General features: G+C 43.9%; 1 protein-coding gene across 5 annotated transcripts in view; it reads left to right on the top strand.

The window, feature by feature from the left end:
* LOC306925276 (protein argonaute-3) overlaps positions 1-21,026 on the top strand; it is a 60,347-nt gene that overhangs the window by 12,614 nt on the left and 26,707 nt on the right. For 4 of the 5 annotated variants that reach the window (XM_079504004.1, XM_079504002.1, XM_079504003.1 and 1 more), the window contains exons 2-8: positions 10,437-10,611; positions 11,710-11,830; positions 12,725-12,933; positions 15,545-15,681; positions 19,865-19,999; positions 20,158-20,245; positions 20,795-20,942. In XM_079504004.1, coding sequence (XP_079360130.1) covers positions 10,437-10,611; positions 11,710-11,830; positions 12,725-12,933; positions 15,545-15,681; positions 19,865-19,999; positions 20,158-20,245; positions 20,795-20,942 — 1,013 coding nt within the window. Of the gene's footprint in view, positions 1-10,436; positions 10,612-11,709; positions 11,831-12,724; positions 12,934-13,521; positions 13,616-15,544; positions 15,682-19,864; positions 20,000-20,157; positions 20,246-20,794; positions 20,943-21,026 lie in introns of those variants that run through there. The other variant, XM_079504006.1, reaches the window with a different exon arrangement.

Raw genomic sequence — 21,026 nt, 5'->3', positions numbered from 1 at the left:
GTAGAATCAGTGGTGTATGCATGTGTGTGTGGATCAATGTTATATGGGTGTGCAAAGCATAGTATAACCTTAGAGTATATATGAATAGAGACGGCACCCGAGTTCTCCTCCCATCCACTTGCATTAAGTTGCTCAAACGCGCATGAGGCGATTTCGCTGTGCATTCTGGGTAGGAACAGAGTGCATTCTGGGATGGATTGGGCCCAAACACATGAACGCGCTGCCGCTGACTATCATTGCAGGCATTCAGCGTTCAGGTGTCATCGTGAACGCGCACAATGATAGTCAACGGACCAGCGCGTTCATGTGTTTGGGCCCACGCTGCAATATCAAATTCGGCCACTATGTCCATTTCGCCTCAGGGTTTCATCCGGGTGCCGTCTCTATTCATATATACTCTAAGAGTATAACCAACTCATAGCAAAGAGGCTGGAGTGCTCCCAGGGAGCTGTATGGTAAGAGAGAGAGTGTGAGAGACTGTCCCTGCAGCCAAATGGAGAGCTAGGTGGGCCAGATCTCACTGATGGCACACTTCTCCCTCCATTCTCTGAAACACAGACACCATGTTAGTAACCATGACAACCACATGAGCTACCCTGACACACCAACATTATTTTATTTTTTAACCTTTTCAATATTTAAACATGGACTGTGTAGATCCTAGATATGCTGTAGACTAGAGCACTGCTTCGCACGCACGCACGCACATACTGTACACACATACTGTACACATAGTCATGCACAGTATAATAACTACCGGCATGTGTGATATGCTCCTTGATAAATGAAAAGAAGTGCAGATATCAGTCTTAAAAATACTTTCTATGCCAGCTAACATTAGCATTTATGAGGTAAGCTGTGCCACCATCCGAGTTCACTTTAAGAGGACGAGTTTGCCCCCCCCCCACCCCACACACACTCAGCACACACACACTGCTATCATCAGTGCAAGCACACACTGCTTACCTGTCGTCAGAAATGTCGGGAGGAACGCGGTAGAAAGTTAGATCCAAACTTTGGATTGCAGAAGATCCACCAAGGACAGCTCTCCTAGATTCCGATTTATGGAGCTTTGTAAATCCTTTTTGTAAGCGAGGTAAATGCTGGTCAGATTTTTACATCCCATAGCTGGATGACGGGCGTTGCCATAGCAACCAGATCAATGCCAAAAGCTGCCTTGGGGCTCAACCGTTACATACACGGAGTATACCGAGGGGGTACGTAGTTGGCGGATAACGTCCCATAGCTGGGGGGTACGAGTATATTTGTATATGGCGCAGAAAAAGTTAGTTAAGAAAAAGGGGTCAAAATTGTCCTGATATTGATGCCCTGCAGTGCTTCCAGAACAAGATTAGTAGGGAAATGAATGGAGAACTGGAACACATGCACATGATGGTCATTAGTTGTGGGAAGGATTCATTCAAGTCTATCTTCAAATAAATGGGCAATAGCAGCACATATTTGATTAAAAACCTGAACAGACTTAATTTGGTCCTGACTAAGTAACCATCAAATTTGAGACTTGGGTACTATATTTTTTAAAATTGGAAAAAATTAAATATACATTGCGTGGCTCAATCTCCAAATTCAATAGAGCATGGCAGCCTTTTCTATCTCATGTTGACCGTCTTACACTTGTGCCCCCGATTGAACCTGAATAGCTGTCGCCTGACTAGCCAACCTGTCTTGTCTGGATGATGTTTGTGACCAAGAACTGTAACTCTGTACATTGACTATATTGGAGTGGGGTTTTTATTTTTATTTTTATTTTTATTTTTATTTTTATTTGTATATATGTATATGTATGTTTTGTTTTGTTCTGAATGTTCTTTGGTTGTCTTGATTTGGAATTTGTGTGTTGTTTGTGTTTCAGTTTTTGTTGTATTTGTTACTCTGTATTTCTCAAGTTACTGCTATACTTGTAAAAAAACAAAAAATTAATAAACAGAACATTAAAAAAAAAAATAATAATTGAGACTTGGGGAGTGGGGGAGAGGAGTGGTGGCTTTCCAGAATTTGTCCTGGAGTTTGTAATTCAGTCCAAATAGTATGTTGTTGACGTGACAACCCTAACTGCAGCTGTACACTTGTTTCTTAGATGTCTCCATTAAAGAAAATCACACCTGTGTGAAGTGAGGGGTGCTCTTATCATCCTACATCATCATATATCTTCTCATTCCGTCCAAACACATTTTCTGCCCTCACTTTTTAACTTTTTATCCTCAATATATACATTGCTCAGCCAATCAAATCTGTTGTGATGGGTTGATCAGCCAATCAAATCATCGCTAAAATTCACACAAACGGACAAAGCTGGGAATAGGAGGGGCTAGTGCCCCTCAACAAGAAGGGTGTGACTCCAGGTGGTGCAGGGGTAGATTTCCTGGTGCCTCTGGCTTGGCCGGCCGCTCCAACGAACACAACTGGCCGTGTTCATGTTTGAGAAGCACCCAGCAGAGTGTGCAACGGAGGGCATGATTCTGTCACTGCACTTGCGACTGCCCAGAACTTACTCTGTCCCCGGAGCAACATATTGGTCCAGACACCAGTTCAGCAAGGACCAGAACTGGATGGGATAGCTCCTCTGCATTACACCCTCCTAGTTGTCCGTTGAGCAAAAGCGTCCATGTGTATCCAATAAGATGTGGTTCACAGTGGTTGACTGCCGTCTCTGCACCAATGCACCGTTCCCAGAGTTGGTGGTACCAGCTAGGAGAGACTATACAAACATGGGGGAAATTGGAAATCACCAAACTAGGGAGAAAATGGCAAAAACAGCTAAATCTGATGGATCGGATTTACTTTGTCTCAGTGTCTGTTTTGACAGTGCATTGCAGTGCAGTGCTATTTTTTAGACACCCTTCTTACCATTTGCCGATATCTTATCATTCAAGGTTTTCTTTGTTAAGATTTGCTCTCTAAATTTTAGAGAGTCTGCATCATAGTGGAATGGCCAGAAATCACCGGCACCCAAGCGCCATACCAAGCGTCCAGCAGGAGGCACTCATTGTGTTAAAGTGGCATGTTTAACACTGTCAATATCGGCATTCGATAGTCCACACACACACACACACACACACACACTCTATCTCCCTCTCACACACGCACACACACACACATTCTGCCACCGCACCGATTCAACATTTAAATAAGGTGAGGTGACCAACCCATGCAGATGCATCAGTCACTAACACTGATGTTGTCACAGTACACACCGCAAGTTCTACGTCTGATTTTTTTTCCCCCAGCCACATTAGCTGAAAACGACTTATGTTGGCTCAGGCTTGGTGAGTCAGATGGTGTCCCACTGTGTCTCATAAGCTTGTTGCTCGCTTTCGTTGCTTTGCATGGTGCATGTAACTGTCCATTTCAAATAGTCACAAAATGAGAGATTGAAAGCCAGAGGAGGATAGATTTCTTTGTCTCCTGACTGTTTGTAGAACCATGTCCTTCCTGTAATCATCTGAATTTCTGAAAGCATGCGCAAACATTCAAACACACATGCATACACTCACACACAGTTAACGGGGGGAGTTTGTCCTGATCATATCATGCGCACACTAACCAGTTGGGGACGCAGGCTAGTGGAGCCTTTAATGTGTATGTGTGGGGCTATGGTGGAGAAAGTGTGCCGGCTGTGCTGTGTGTCCACATTAGAGCCAAGGTCAAGGGGATCCCAGGTAAGCTGGGGAGAGTTTGAGACCTGTTGAATTTGGTAGTAGCCAGGGATCCAGCACCAAACATTTGAGAGGACCTGTGATGTGATGACATACTTTTTATTTGTGTTTTTTCTATTCACTTGGTCATTAAGGTCCACAGAATGAGAGGTCTGCTCTTCCGGAAATATCGCAAAAAAAAGTTATGGCCATTATTGTATACCCCACCATGGACAACCAATATAAGGCAAAATGTCATCATGCTTTAAGTAGCATGTGACATGTCATTGTCAAACTAGGGGGTTTTCATGATTCTGGATCCATTCCAAGCATTAGTTTTGCACGAAAAAAACACTCCTTGTATTGGTCTAAAAACGGCTATAGCCGTCATCACAAATGTGATGAGGTCAGCACATTTGGCCAAGTGGATATGGCCAGATTTAGGCCAAGGACTAAAACTACTGCTTGGAATGGATTCAGAATCATGAAAACCCCCTAGTTTGACAATGACATGTCACATGCTACTTAAAGCATGATGACACTTTGCCTTATATTGGTTGTCTATGGTGGGGTATACAATAATGGCCATAACCTTTTTACGCAATGTTTCCGGCAGAGCAGACCTCTCATTCTGTGTACCTTAATGACCAAGTGAATAGAAAAAATCCCACCCGTGTGAACTGAGTGGTGCAACTACACATTTATTGTTATAGTTACTGTACATTAGAACCAGGAAAGCATCTGTGTCATAAGTACTCTCCGCATGAATTCAGTCTCAACAGTGTCACTTGAAGGTAGGTCACTCAGGCGTTGAAGGAGCGGTTTCTCCTTTCCCTATTTTAGTTTTAAAAAGAACCATCGTAACCAAGTTTAGAGAGAAGCAGTTGGGTGGTAATGCAGACACTATATTATATCAAGACCCTGATATACCAGTGATGTCAGTGACGTCACATACTAACCATAGCAACCATGCTCACCCGTACAGGCACAAACACACACGGGTACTAACAAAGCCAGTTGTTGGAGTGGTTTGCACCACTAAAAAAACACAAATAAAAAGTATGTCATGACATCACAGGTTAAGCCTTAACCGTTGAGAGCTTTTTGGCCTGTGGCCTATAGGTTGATCTTGATTCTGTAACAACAACTTCTTTTGTTTCCATTGCACAGTTTATAAAGTCTAAAGTGTTTGACAATCACATAATTGTAAATCAGGGTAGGTTTAAAGCTTGTAATCTGAAAGCCCCCAGTATGTTATGATTTAGAATTGTGTGGCAAAGCCTGGCAAATAAATTCTTTGGCAGTTCTGAATTTCTAAACAAGGTTGGTGTCTGAGTCATAACACAAAATAGCTTGACTAATCGGATCTATGTGCACACATTGTGTTGCTTTCCCCATTGTCTAAAAACAGCCTAGTCACATTATAGGCCACATTCTGCTCATTGATCAGAATGAGCAATTCCATTTCCAGTGTGATTATGTTTAACATGATGAAGGCACGCTTGCTTAGTTGCTTCTCTCTTGTAGCTCAGCTGATCCTGAACTTACCTTATATTAGGGTGGCAGTGCACTTAAGGACACACTTGGCTAAGTAACAGGAACCTAAAGCCTGATTTATTTGTGAGCGGGTATAGTGCACCAAACATAGCAGATCTATAAGATCACAATGTGTAGCTATTTTTAGTGTTTTCAGTAGCCATGGACTAGTGTAAAGGTTATTGCATAATGCATACAATATGGGAAAGGTGAACAGGCTGCGTATAATCTTAACTCTCACACAATACACATTTTAATGTTGGCTTAACTTAAGCTGCATGTAAAAAGACACAATGTGTAGGACTACGTTATATGAAGAACATTGTTAACTTGGCAGCATATCAGATGGGCAATCTCTGTGAGGAGCAGAAAGCCCAGAGTTCTTCTATAATGACAGGAAGCTGGGGAATGCTAAGTGCTATGAGCCAAATGTTGTGGCAATGTAGCCGATGTGTGATTTTGGCCCACACACAGCTTGCTTGTTTTGATGCCTGTTGGTGTAGCCCCCAGCCAAGACCCAGCCCGCAACAGCCCTGCCAATCGGGCTCAGCCCTATTGGCACGACAGGTTGCGAGTTGGTCGGAAGCGGGTTCAATCCCTGCTTCCGTGTAATGCTACAATCGCAGGTTATTGGCATATTTCCTCCATTTGCTATGAGTGTAACTGGTATGTTGGTCTGTTCTACCACCCCTTTTAATTCCAGGTACCAATAATTATACATAATTATGTCCCCCAAATCTGATGAGACATTTGCACGGTGTATTGTGGAACACACTGGCATGAATTGCATGACGAGTATAGCCACAAAAGTCCAATAGAAAGCCACAAAACCAATGCCTAAAAATGACAATCTCTAGTCTAAACCAATGCTTTACTTAGCCATCAGTGTTTATTTATTGACCTTTCACTGATCAACTGCAGTATGATGAAGTAGTACACCATAAAAAAGAAAGAAAGAAACACGACAAGTTTAAATATGGAGAATTGGAGATGCAATGTTACTGCCAGCAAAGATATTCTGCTGTTGCACATTTCTCTGTGTGGCATGCAAATTGCATAATCTAATCCAAATTTAGGATGTGATTTACAATTTCCAAGAAAAGGTGCCGTCATTTTGGACTTGTAAAGGAGCTAGTGATAGTGAGACTATTGATCTCTCTTATTCCGCTGACGTCTAACCAGCAACGCAGCGCTTTCCAGTTGCCATGACACCGGCTGTGTAACTCTTCTCCCTTCCCTTTTTTTCTCTCATGCTTAGATTTCGTTTCTGGCATCATGGCCTTGGAGTTTCTTTTGTATCCTTGCAGCATGGCGGGATTGATGCCGCGCGGGCGTGCGCCACTCAACCGGTTTTGCGTCCGAGAGCACTTCAAGAAACAAAACAACAGAGGCACTAAGCTGGTCGTAAATGACGTGTAAATAAAATGACTAAAGGAGGGTGTATAACTGAAAAAATTAAGTAAAAATCACACCCGTGTGAAGTGAGGGGCGCTCTTCTTATCGTACAATACATCATCATCGCTGACTTCTTACTGACAGTTGAGAGTTGAAAGCCTTTGTGTGTTTGTGTGTGTGTGCACGGAATGTTTGTAGCATGGAATGTGTGTGACAAATACACATTTTGGCACTATTTAAGACATACCCAAGCTTTGGTCCCATGTACAGTAAATCGGCCTCAGAGCAGACTTGAGAAAGAACGGACCTCCCGCAAAATTTAACCACTTAGAAACTTAGAAACCACGGTAGTGTTTGTTTTTCACTCTGCATGGAGCCCCAGTGGTTGTTGTAGTGCTTTGTCCATTGAGTCCATTGAGTCCAAAAGTACTGTTGGATCATGCTTGTGTGTGTCAGTGTGTCTTCGCTTATATTGCCTGTGTGACTCATTGCTGAGTGGATGCCAGTTCAGTGTGAGGCCTGCCTGCTGTCTGAGAGGCAGATGAAGGCATGAAAACCCCAGGCCTTCCCCCTCTCTTAACTCCACCACTCCCTGCTAGCTGCTACATGGTCCTACTCCACCCTAACTCACTCAACCAGCACCACCACAACACAGGAGAACCTTCTCTTGAGTGTGTTAGTGTTATGACGTGTTTGGAGCTTGAAGATCTGCTATTTTCGCAGAATTGTTTGCCCTCAGAATAGGGATGCCAAGGTTCATGTGAATTAAACACAGACAGACAGACAGACAGAACATTTGGAAGGTTCACAGGATGTGAATGTGTTAGGCTTACAGCCTTACATGTAAATAAACCTACGTATGTCTACAACTAAGAATCAACCTAATATTAGGTCATAATTGTCTCCACCAGGCCGAAGGCATGGGGAGAGAGTATGTTTTGCACTCCGTGTGTGTGTGTGTGTGCGTCCGTCCGTCCGTCCGTCCGTCCTTCCGTCCGTTACCAGCTAATCTCCGGCACCGTTAACCCGGTCGATGCCAAACTTTGCACACACACTCCCTGACCTGCATCTTCCGCATCTGCCTTTTATAGCGCCACCAAGAGGCCGACTTTTGTAAAACACATTTTTTGATATTACTCCTCCAGATTCTGTCAAATCGTTACACAGTATCTCTATGGTCATGTGCTCAAGTCGGATCTGTCCGATATTTCATATTCCATCCTAATTGGCTATAATTGGCTTTCACAGTTTGCAAGATTGCCCCGTTTTGAACAAAAGCCTCAAATCATGAACGCAGCATGCAATTTACGTGAAATCTTTCACACATTTTCTTACTAGGCTGAGGAATATATCCCACCCTTTTCACATTGGCCTGTTATAGCGCCACCAACAGGTTGATTTTTGCAAAACACATTTTTGGAACAAAATGCCTCAAATCATCCAATTGCCATCAAAGGCAAAAATGTTTATATTACTCCTAAACATTTTGCCAAACATCTCACACAGTCCTATCCTCCTGGTGGAGACCTGTGCCCAGAAGGGCACTTTTTCTAGTTTGTCAGTGTGTCACTCAGTGTGTGAATTTGTATGACGTGTGATATGAGAGTAGATATCTAGGATTTTGGATATTGCGATATGACACAAGCACAGTATTTTCTTGGTTTTAATCACTTAAGCCTTATTTTTAATACTTTTATATTATACTTTTCTACTATATATTGTATATATTATGTTTTTATGAAAATGCTGCGCTGCATTATTGTCACAATATTGATAGTGAGGCGTTTGGTCTAAAAGAATATTTGGGATATTTATATATTATTATATATTTCAACCAGCCTTACATTTGGGCTAAACTGCATCTCACGCGCTTCAGTTTGAGATCCCCACTGGACTATATATATATATATATATATATATATATATATATATATATATATATATATATATATATATATATATATATGACATGACTGTGCATATACAAAGGAGATTGGAATTCCACATGCCTCTGTCTCGCTCTCCCTCTGCTGTCCTTCTATTCCAGCAGGTCTCTTTCAAACATCAGACCACCCCTCACCCCATTGCACCCCCTCTGCGCCGTAGGCCCACCAGAAAGCCAACGCCGGGAGCAGGGCGAAAAAGCTTGCACTTCGTTAAGCGTGACCATAAATAAACACAATTCACTCATGCCACACAGGCTCATAGCATTCTGCGTGACCTGAAAGAAGGGATCTCTGTTATGTACCGTTATGGTGTTTTTCTTTTTTCATGTGTATTTCTTTTTAAATGACCCCCCTCTCCACCGGGGCCCTAAACCTCACCATCACCCACGCATGTGAGCCTGTGAGTCAATACTGGTGATGAATCACTCGCAACACTGACTCTCATTTATCAATGACACATTTGGGCAGTTTCTTCTTTTGGTGGAGGACGGAGAACACTGAGCCAAGGGGAAACTTGTGTCTGTGTGTGGGGGTAGCGGTACGGAGTGTATTCAAAACCAAAAGAAGAAAGTGTCACTGAAAGTGCAATAAACAAATCGACACAAGCCGAGGCGACTGAAATGCCTGGTATCTGAGCTTTGGTTTCAGAAGAACAGCAGAGCGACTCATGGAATCTCCAAACACAGTCACCCAACGAAAGTGTTTTTCTTTCTTTAAGTATGATGCAAATATACGGCAAGTCTCAGCATACCAAAAATAGCACTGAGATGAGTGTCTCTCTGAGTCAAACGTGTGTGTCTGTCTGTCTGTCTGTGTGTGGTGTCGTGTGTGTGCGCGCACACAGTGTTTACACTCTTCACACATGGTCACTTTGCAGTTTTCCAAGGCTGGTTTCTTGTTTTTACGTATGTCTTATCATAGGCTTAAGAATATCCATATCCATGAATATTTGTACATACAGTATCCATCAAAAAGATAAAACACTAAAAGCTTGAAAGCTTATTTATATTGTGGTCCTTTGAGTGCAAATGTGTGTGAACTGAGTGCACATCAAACAATACCTTGAGTGCAATGTTGTGCAAACTGAGTGCATATCAAACAATAATGGTTGTTTTGATCAACTCATTTGATCACTCAAATAGCCCTATTTCTCAGTTGGTTCCCGTTGAAGTAACATGAAGGGATCCATTCATTTTTCAGTCTTTACTGTTATCCTTCCTTTACCAGATGTCAACCTGTGGTTGGCATTGCATGTCACTCACAATACAAACGGATACAAAAAAAGAAGAAAAAAAAACATTGTGCATGATGTTTGCATTCTGCCAAGTATACTGAAATGGAAATGTTTTCCATATTTAATAAAAGCAGTAGTAACGCAAACAGGAAGCGGTACAAACAGAAAATAGCCTATTACAAGTACTATTTCTGCCCTGCATGTCCAAATGGAGACACCAGGTTAAAAGTTGTTAAATGTCAGCCATGATGGTGCATTTATATAGTGCCTTTATCCAAAGCGCTTTACATTGTGCATTACATTCACACACCGATGGAGGAAACCATCGGTGCACAAACCTGCTCCTTAAGGAGAATGTTTGGTTAGGTGTTCAGTGTCTTGCTCAAGGACACTTCGACAGTAACACAGCCGAACCCGGGCCGGGATCGAACCGGGAACCTTCCGATTTCCAAGCGGCCACTCTACCTCCTGAGCCACTGATGCTTTCTGTTTTGTGCAGTACAGCTCACTCGAAGACTATGAAAAACGAATCTTTAAGTGAACCATGGTTAACAGGATTTCATGCTTAAGTGGCAGAGATAAGATTAGATCTGCAATAACAGTCTTCTCTTCTGTCTTGCTATTATCGCCCCATTATTTTTTCTTATACCTCTCATTCTCTACTCCCAGGAGCCCCCATTGGGGCCCAGTCCCTGTTCACCGTACCTCGACGGCCTGGCTATGGCACCATGGGGAAGCCCATCAAGCTGCTGGCCAACTGCTTCCAGGTGGAGATCCCCAAGATGGACGTCTACCTCTATGAGGTGGACATAAAACCGGAGAAGTGCCCACGACGAGTCAACAGGTAAAGTGTGCCCACTTTACACATGGAATAGTGTTTCAGTGTGTCCACTTTACACATGGAATAGTGTTTCAGTGTGCCCACTTTACACATGGAATAGTGTTTCAGTGTGTCCACTTTACACATGGAATAGTGTTTCAGTGTGTCCACTTTACACATGGAATAGTGTTTCAGTGTGCCCACTTTACACATGGAATAGTGTTTCAGTGTGCCCACTTTACACATGGAATAGTGTTTCAGTGTGTCCACTTTACACATGGAATAGTGTTTCAGTGTGTCCACTTTACACATGGAATAGTGTTTCAGTGTGTCCACTTTACACATGGAATAGTGTTTCAGTGTGTCCACTTTACACATGGAATAGTGTTTCAGTATTTTCACTTTACACATGGTGGTGTGTTACATTGGGCCCGATTCAGTTGTTTACACCCATATTTTGCGTGTAAAGGATGTTTTCTAAAAAGTTAGTAGTTTAGAATAAGGCATTCATACAGCAAGCTTTGGTCCCATGTAAGTCTGAATTGGAGCAGACTTGAGAGAGTGGCCCTCCGCAAAATTCACAGCCAAAAAAGATGACTGAAATTCTGAATCAGACTACTAACGTGGGAAGTTTGGAAAATTCCTTTACACCCAAAATATGGGTGTAAACAGCTTAGTGAATCGGGCCCAATATGTGTCCACTTGTTACTGTGTATTCTTGACTCCGTGCTTCTTGCTTTATTTTTTGCCGTTTGCAGTGGAAATATTTTATAAACCTCTTACTCAACCCCAAAAGATGGCCTATGATCTCTATAGTATCTTCATCTTGGCAGGTATATTTTGTATTGTGAGATATCACCACTGTCATAACAAAATAGTTCTTAACTTCTTAGGAGTATCAGCCTTTTTTAATGACCATGCTGAAGAGATTCTGTAGGGTGGAGGACAATTGCTTTGCCTATAAGGAACCAAATAAACCTTTACAAAAATAGAATACTTGGTCCAGGCGGCTGGCATAGCTGTCCGCCGTGCGCAACGGGTGCACTTTGTTAAACTGATCCGTATGATGAATTGAACTCATGGCTTATACATGACATTGAACTGGACTGTTGTACTGTACAGGGAGGTGGTGGACTCCATGGTGCAGCACTTCAAGGTGACCATCTTCGGGGATCGCAGGCCAGTCTACGATGGCAAGAGGAGCCTGTACACAGCCAACCCACTGCCCGTGGCTACAGCTGGGGTGAGAAGGCAATACACTTGCATGCATTGTACACACACATTACGTTACGTACAGTACATGGGGACGCCTGCACCCTCCTCGGCATGTCATCACTCTTTGTCCTGGGGTGCATACGTTGGTTAGACATACTAACAGTCCGACAGGCATTAGTTCAACAACGACATCGCTCCCGACATGTGCTGCGGGTTACCCGTGCTGTGGGTTGAAAATTACCGGTGGCTCCTGACATGCATGGCAGGTTAAAACTAACCCGCGGCGGGATAAAACTAGCACATGGCTCCCGACATGTGTGGCACGTTACAACTAACCCATAGCAGGTTAAAACTAACCCGTGGCTCCCGACATGCGTGGCACGTTACAACTAACCCATAGCAGGTTAAAACTAACATATGGCTCCCGACATGCGTGGCACGTTACAACTAACCCATAGCAGGTTAAAACTAACCTGTGGCTCCCGACATGCGTGGCACGTTACAACTAACCCATAGCAGGTTAAAACTAACCTGTGGCTCCCGACATGCGTGGCACGTTACAACTAACCCATAGCAGGTTAAAACTAACCCGTGGCTCCCGACATGCGTGGCACGTTACAACGAACCCATAGCAGGTTAAAACTAACCTGTGGCTCCCGACATGCGTGGCACGTTACAACTAACCCATAGCAGGTTAAAACTAACCCGTGGCTCCCGACATGCGTGGCACGTTACAACTAACCCATAGCAGGTTAAAACTAACCCGTGGCTCCCGACATGCGCGGCACGTTACAACTAACCCATAGCAGGTTAAAACTAACCCGTGGCTCCCGACATGCGTGGCACGTTACAACTAACCCATAGCAGGTTAAAACTAACCCGTGGCCCAAACACATGTACCCCTTTGTCCTCTCCCCGGTAGGTGGACCTGGATGTCACTCTTCCGGGTGAGGGCGGGAAGGACAGGCCCTTTAAAGTCAGCATCAAGTTCGTGTCTCTGGTCAGCTGGCACATGCTGCACGAGGTGCTGACCGGACGCAGCATGCCGGAGCCCCTGGAGCTGGACAAGCCAATCAGCACCAACCCTGTGCACGCTGTGGACGTGGTGTTACGACACTTACCCTCCATGAAGTGAGTCACCCATGTCCCTGCAGAGCTTTTATGCTGTAAATACGGTAGCTCAGGGTTCTTTTTGACTGTCATTGTCACCTGTGAATGTTCACTGTGTTCAAAACAGAATGATAAGAGCCTTATGCGTCACTGCACTGCATTTACAGCACTTGTGACAACTGTTTTTGTAGCTTCTGGGTGTTGACTCAACTAGAGAAGTGTGCTCCCCAGAGCGCATGCGTCTCCGCCAGCCAGGGCTGCCTGAAAAATATGACTCCTACGTACTGTATGACCGTAGAGAGTATGTGTATCGATTTCTGTGAGTTTTGGACAAAATCTGTAGGAGTAGTACTAAAAGTGTATTGAAGTAAACTATGGCAGTAAGTGCCAATAATTGCTGTGGTGCAACGGAGCAGAGCGTTACTTAGCGCTGCTGCTCTGACATTCCAAAGCTTTATGTGTGAATTCACCACGTGTCAGAAGTATATTATTTGGGGGCACGGTGGCACAGTTGGTAGTGCTGTCGCCTCACAGCTAGAAGGTCCTGGGTTCGATTCCCGCTCGGGACGCTGTGGGTGCTGGCGGCGTGTTTCCACGGACGGACGGACGGACGGACGGACGTCATCAGTGCCCATACCCGAGGCGGGGTTGGCAAAAGGGCCTTTCTGTGTGGAGTTTGCATGTTCTCCCCGTGTCCCCTACGGTAGGTACCCTCACAAAAACATGCAGTAATCCTGGTCTCTAAACTGCCTCCCCCTGGCCAGCCGGGGCGCCTGATGGAGGGGAAAGGAACTGGTTGGAATAACGTGTTCCTTCCACGCGCTACGTCCAACCAGGGAAACTCCCCCCTGTCAGGTGTAAAGGAGCAACTTGGACACTCAGGCATGAAGGAAGCATGAGTTCAAGTCCGTTGCTCTCCCCATGTCCCCCATATATGGGGACTAGGTTGGCGGAGGGTGTGTAGAGCCCAGGATCACATTAGACAATTGACACAGGGGTGAAAAATGGGTTACAAAATCGTGGGATAAAAAATAATATAAAAGTATATTATTTCACGTTTTTTGTTGAGAAAAGATCCGGGCTCAGGCTGGCTACGAAGGGAGAGTGTAAATATTCAGAATCTATCAATGTGTAGCCTTTGAGAAATGTAATGTAAAGTAAACGATAGATGCGCACATAAATGTCTAACAATATGGCTAATATAATGACATACGCCATACGCATTACACATACGTTTAAATTATTTTATCATTTAGATTGGTCCATCGATGCTGGAGATTAGCTGCTCACAGACGGACACACACACACACACACACACACACACACACACACAGTCACACACACACATGGACGGACGGACAGGGGCGAATATATTGTCTTGGCCACACCTTAGGCCTGGCCGAAAATAATATTACTGAGCCGTTTTAGATTGGCACTCTTAACTGAGATGTATGGTTATTACAGGTCATGTTGACCATGTTTTTGTTCGTTTTTTTGTAAATTAATGGCTTATAGACCTGCTATTTTTGAGGGGCTCCTATGCACAGCTTTGTGTGTTTGTAGCATGGAATGTGATGATTTGATTGGCTGTGCACGGAATGTGATGTATGATGATGAGACCGCCCCTCACTTCACACAAGTGCGATTCTTATTATGAGGAACGTGATTTGGACTTACAAGGTTTCCATCCAATAGCAACATTTTGAAATATGTTGGGAGTGGAACCTAACTTGCCACGCAGAAACCCTGAAACATGACGATCTACTGTCTCCGGAACACCATCCAGTCACTTCCTACATAGAGTAGTATAGGCCTATTAGGCAATATTAGTTTTTTTTTGTACCCACAATATGTGCACGTTAGGGGAAACGCAGTACTGTTCGTGTATTTGTACGTTCTTCTGACCTGCCTCTGTCACCAGCTGTTAAAACTATAGAGTCAGACATGGAAGGAATGCCAGTAGTTTAACACACACTGTGTGCTTTGATCTTTCTGATACCGAGGACGATTAGTTTTTTCGTATGATCCACACCAAATATCAATACTGTAATCCGTGTGGAAATCAAACGTGTCTTAAATATGATCCCAATGCATGCTATACCTCGACCCCACAATATCAACGTCGGAGCCAATATCGGAGGCCCTTTTAATGAAACTCTGTTTCCAAGCCATATTGACAGATTTCATTTGACTCTTATTTGCCATATGTGCCTAGAGGGCCAGAATGCATTGGCATCATGATAGATTGTCCAGCCCGGGATTCACACAGAGGCCCATGGTCTATGGTGCACTATTATTAATGTTGGCTCCTGTACCGAGCGATAAGATGTCGATAAAGCCAGGTGAGCGACGTCGCCACCATCTCATTTCATTGATGCGTTTCCAGGATGTATTGAACAGCGGCTAGATGTGACACTCTACAAACTACCATTGACCCACATTATCAATTCAGGTTGTGTCAACTAATACTAATTCCCTATTTCCTGCCCGCTCATCCCACCATCCTTCAAACTATACATTTATTGTTTATCTTCTTCACTCTTGTTTTGACCTTATCTTCCTTCTTTTTCACTCCATTGCACCCTCTCCTCCACCCATCTGTCCACCCTATCCCTTTCGTCTCTCTGTACAGGTACACTCCAGTGGGTCGATCCTTCTTCTCTGCTCCAGAAGGCTATGACCACCCCCTGGGCGGTGGCAGGGAGGTGTGGTTTGGTTTCCACCAGTCTGTGCGGCCAGCCATGTGGAAGATGATGCTTAACATTGATGGTGAGGATCAGACTTGTCCTGTCCCCAGTACTGTATTGAATGAAAAGTGGATGTGTTGGTCATGTGGAAAGACGAATCCCACTCAAGTTTATTTTTATTTTTTACTATTGCTTGATCTTTTGAAAACGAGAGCAAACAGACGATTAGATTTGAAAGATTTTGTCAGTTATAATGCCATGTGTATGAATGGACCATAACTGCATTACCTAAAGATGCGTAGTTGAGGAGACAAAGCTATAGCCAAGAGTGGAACAACAACAACCGACGAAACGACGGAAAAAGACTCTCACTGTATAAAAATCCTTCATCAGTGCCATATAGCACTGACGAAGGGAGTTCTCCTTTATTTTTATACAGTGTCCTTTTCCAACAGCTCTCTATGTTTTTGAGACCACCAGTAGTCAAGCTCCTGTAGTCAAGCTTGAACAAAGGACGAAGAAAGGCTCAACAGTACTTCAGTGGGATCAGTAAGAAGTAGGAACACTTTTGAAAACTAACCACCACTTAAACCCTATACACCTCGTTGACTGGAGTCTCCCAGGGGTCTATCCTTGGCCCACTACATTTTCCCTCTACACCAAATCTCCTTCCTCGTTTGGCTAATGGCTCGTACACACTGCCCGATATTTGCTCCGATTATGTGAACTCGTGCAGTGTGTGATACCTAGTCGGCGATCAATCGTTTAGTGTGAAAGCCACAAAGATAATATGACAGCCGATTTAAAAGAACGACTCTTGTAGTGTGAAATACATAACGATCAGTGTGTAGGGGGCCCCTACACACTGTAGGAGTTTTAAAGTTGTCCCTTACTAGGGGCCATAATAGCCATCAAGGTCACCAGCAACAGCAGAATCTGTTTCCATCTGCTGCTGTTCTCTGCATCTACCTCGATCGCTGTCCAATTAGAGTTGCAGTTACACAGCTTTCCAATTAGAATCTTGGGTACAAAGTATCCAAACAGAATCACGATTACAAAGAGATCCAGTCGTTAATAACTGTCCACTTAACAAGAAGTGATGCAAGGAATGAGGTGAGGTAGAGTCTGAAGAGGTGAGTTTTCATACTGTGAGGCCTGCACTCTGCAGGCCTGACTGAGGGAGGTCATTTCACATCTTTAGAGCCAGAAGGTAGAAGAGGCACTTGAAATGACTGGTGAGAGATCTAAATGGTAAATGGTGTATTTATATAGCGCATTTATCCAAGCCGCTTTACATAGATTGTGCATTACATTCACCCATTCACACACACATTCATACGCCGATGGCGGCAGAAACCATGCAAGGCACCAACCAGCACATCAGGAGCAATTAGGGGTTCAGTGTCTTGCTCAAGGACACTTCGACACTAACTCTGGGGCAGCCCAGGTTCGAACTGGCAACCTTGCGGTTAACATCCAGCCAATCTACCCCTGAGCCACCGCCGCCCCTGTATGTCTGAGGCAGTGGAGGCAGTAAATGAGAAGAGACATTAGAAACATAGATAGATACTGCGGTATATATGGAAGAGACGGACATTAGAAACTGGCGTTAAGAGACAGACATACATTAGACACATTGGGTCTATGGGATACTATGGTCCTTTAACCCATTTTGGGCTTTTGGTGTTTCAAGCATTATGTTATACTTTAGCTATTGAAAAATAGCAGACCTACAAGTTCATAGCACGGCACTCGGTGCCGCGCTATGAGCTTGTAGATCTGCTATTTTTCAATATATTTTTGAAAAATCGAAAAATGTGGCGCAAATCTTTGAATATATATTCTTTCAAAGTGAATGTTTTTAACTCAGGTCTAAATGGGTTAAAAAACAAATGGCACACAGCCTTTTTTACATAAAACCCTATGAGAAATGAGCCTATTATGTGGACCGCTGAGCTTTATCACTGACCAATCACGAGTTTGTGTTGTAGTGACATGACCTGTTAGTGTTATCCGATGAACTCTGCAGTAAGGGGTGTAGGGCTGGGTCATATCCTGATGGTGCTTAAGTTGGTTACCAGTGTCAATTGCCATCATGCAAAGAAGATCCTTTAAATAACATATGACACCTCATATTTCCACCTCAAATACATAGCCAAACTCTACCTGATGCTGAAAAGTTGGTCCACGACTTTGTCTCCTCCAGGTTGGACTACTGCAACGCACTTCTCATCAGGATCCCTAGCAAGAGCCTTCAAAGGCTCCAATACATCCAGAACAGCGCTGCTAGGATCCTGATGAGAGTGCCTAAATACGAGCACGTCACACCCATCCTCCGCTCACTCCACTGGCTCCCCATCTCATTCCGGACTGAATATAAGATTTGATTTCCCTGCTAACCCACTGATCCACGGCATTGCCCCCCCCCCCCCCCCTACCTCAAGGAACTTGTCACCCTTCAATCCTCAACCCTCTCCCTCTGCTCCTCAAACACCAACCTCCTCAAACCCATAAAGACTAACCTACGCACCATGGGTGACCGGGCCTTCTGCTCGGTCGCCCCCGAACTGTGGAACGCTCTCCCCGCCCACCTGAGAGACCCACAGTCGACACTTTTAAGAGAGGACTAAAAACTTTCCTTTTTACCAAAGCATTTTTATAGCCTTGCCCTTATGTTTTAATGTTCCCGTTCTATTAGATGTTCTTTTTGGTGTGTTTTATTCTTTTATTCGTTTGCTGTAGTACTTTGAGATTCTGACTAATATAAAGTTTCTTATGAATAAAATCCATTATTATTATTACATAACTAACCCTCAAAAATGAGTGATGCTAGTGGTGAAAATTGGAGAATGTGCCGTGCCTTCTGTTCTCTGCAGGCGGATGTTGGAAAGCAAGCCTGCAGAGAGTGTAACATGATTGTATGTGTGTATGTATATGCGTTAGACAGAGGAGCATGGTGGAAGGTGGGCTACTGACTGAATAGGAACTGCCTAGGCGGTTGCTGTGGAGACAGAGGGCAGTGTGTGAGAGACTGGTGGGTGGTGCCAAGGTCGGCAGGGTAGCGACGCTGTTGGGGAACGTTTCTTTTTTTTAGCTTTTGTTTTATACTCCTGAGTGCTTGAGTGCCGTTTCTGTTTTTTTTTTTTTTTTTACATCACTGTACCATCAAATCGGTTAGTCTCCCCCACCCCAATTCAAACATTAACCAAGAGGCCCGAAAGCGTCTCAACATCTAGAAAGTATTCCTAACCCATCTTCAATTTGCCATTGTATGCTCTCATGAGATCATGAAACTGGTCTCATGAGAAGGTCTCCAACTGGGAGCCAACGACCAAACTATTTTCGATTCATTGCACACCTGTGCATGCCATCATCCACAATCATCAAAAGAGCATGTAGAAAAAATAATTTGATTAGGGGGGCGCGAGACCTTTGGAGTTTCTCTGACTCACATAGATCAACAAACGGTTGTCAAAACAAAATGCGAAACGGGGGCGAGGAAATAATTATGAGTAAGATCGCTTCCTGATGGCAGTGAGACCTTTTGAAACAGACTAGCAGTGTGTGTAGGTGTGTGAGCACTGTCATCACACAACATACTGTCACAGATTGGTAGATTAGTAGTTAACAGCATATCTCTCCCTCTCTCTCTCTCTCGCGCACTTGCATTATAGCTACCGGGCACATTTGTGCTTACCAAATCAATTCCTGTGGCTGTCTTCATTTAATATTCATAGAACATTTGAGAGGATCTGTGTAACTTTATTGAGTGATTAGTTGCTTGGCAATTGCCATTTTGAACATATGATGTTGTGAATACGAAGCATTAGATGCCTGTTTACTCTGTCCTGCATGAATACCAAGCAGAGCCGTTTGTCCGGCCACAGGAGATGCCCCACTTTCTAGAATCTGAGCCAATAACTTTGCGTGAGACAAACGTTATATAAACTAAAATACAAATGTGTTTAATCTCGTTATGCTAGAAGTGTTGGTCAACGCTTTGCGTTTAATTCATTGAAAGTGTTATTCTGCTTTGCGAGCTGGTTATAGCTAACATTTTGGGGCTAACTGTTTATTTGTTGCTTAAGTTGTTGATGGAGTGCTGAAGAAACTATATCTGTTGGTGGAGCGACAAAATCATTGACAAAATCATTGACAACATCCATAAGTGGTTGTATTCCATTACTGGATAAATGGTTGTTCAGAGTAGAACTGTTATATTCAAGTTTGTCGCTGACCCTTGTCTTTTATCTACTTGTCTGCAGTATCTGCCACCGCCTTCTATAAAGCCCAGCCAGTGATCCAGTTCATGTGTGAAGTACTGGACATCCACAACATAGACGAGCAGCCCCGGCCCCTTACAGACTCACACCGGGTCAAATTCACCAAAGAAATCAAGGGTGAGAGAGGTGTGTGTATGTGCATGTGTGCATGTGTGCATGTGTGTGACTGTGTGTGACTGTGTGTGTGTTCGCGTGATGGTGTATATGTGCGTTTGTGTACTGTGAACATGTGTTCACCCTCCCACATTACTCCAACCCACTCTGTTACTCACCAGGTCTGAAGGTGGAGGTGACGCACTGTGGAACCATGCGCAGGAAGTACCGCGTGTGCAATGTGACCCGCCGGCCGGCCAGCCATCAGACGTGAGTCAGCGGGGGAAGGGGCCAGAGGAGGAAGAGTGTGTGTGTGTGTGTGTGTGCGGCTGTGCACTCTGTGATTTGAGTGGCCCATGTCTGATCACCAATTCACCAACTAAACCACATAATGGCTCACTCATGCAATTGCCAAACCAGAAAACGGGCATTAGTCATCCTTCACTGAAGTAAAGCCTGTTTTTTTTACTTAGTTGTGTGCCAGCGCGAGCAACAAAGTATAAATCAGTGGTAATTCTAGCATGCAACTACTTGTCTCTTTGCTGTGTCATATTTTAGGCATGGCTAATTTGAAACTATTATGCTTTTATTTATTTATTATTCATTGTAAGACTATTTGATCACCACGTGGCCATCTCGACAGCCAAACCGGTGGTTTAGTTTTTTGCTTTCATTTTCATGTACACATAAGAGGATGCATGTGCCATGTTTAGCAACCTAAACAAGGTTCTGCTCTACACTCTTATACAGTATTTGAACAAAATAAGGTGGATGAGCTGGACAGTTCTTAAATGATGTGTTGTGTTCTGTTGTGGACAGGTTCCCCCTGCAGTTGGAGAATGGCCAGACAGTAGAGCGCACTGTAGCTCAGTACTTCAGGGAGAAGTACAACTTGCAGCTGAAATACCCCCACCTGCCATGTCTACAGGTGGGACAGGAACAGAAGCACACCTACCTGCCTCTGGAGGTGAGACAAAACAATTACCTCAAACTGGCCAACCCATGTAGAGATTTTCATAGATTTCATAGTGACATGATTCTGGCATGATCA

The sequence above is a fragment of the Electrona antarctica genome (assembly GCF_951216825.1).
Source record: "Electrona antarctica genome assembly, chromosome: 6".
In the NCBI taxonomy this organism is placed as follows: domain Eukaryota; kingdom Metazoa; phylum Chordata; class Actinopteri; order Myctophiformes; family Myctophidae; genus Electrona; species Electrona antarctica.
This window is presented reverse-complemented; position numbering and strand designations above follow the sequence as displayed.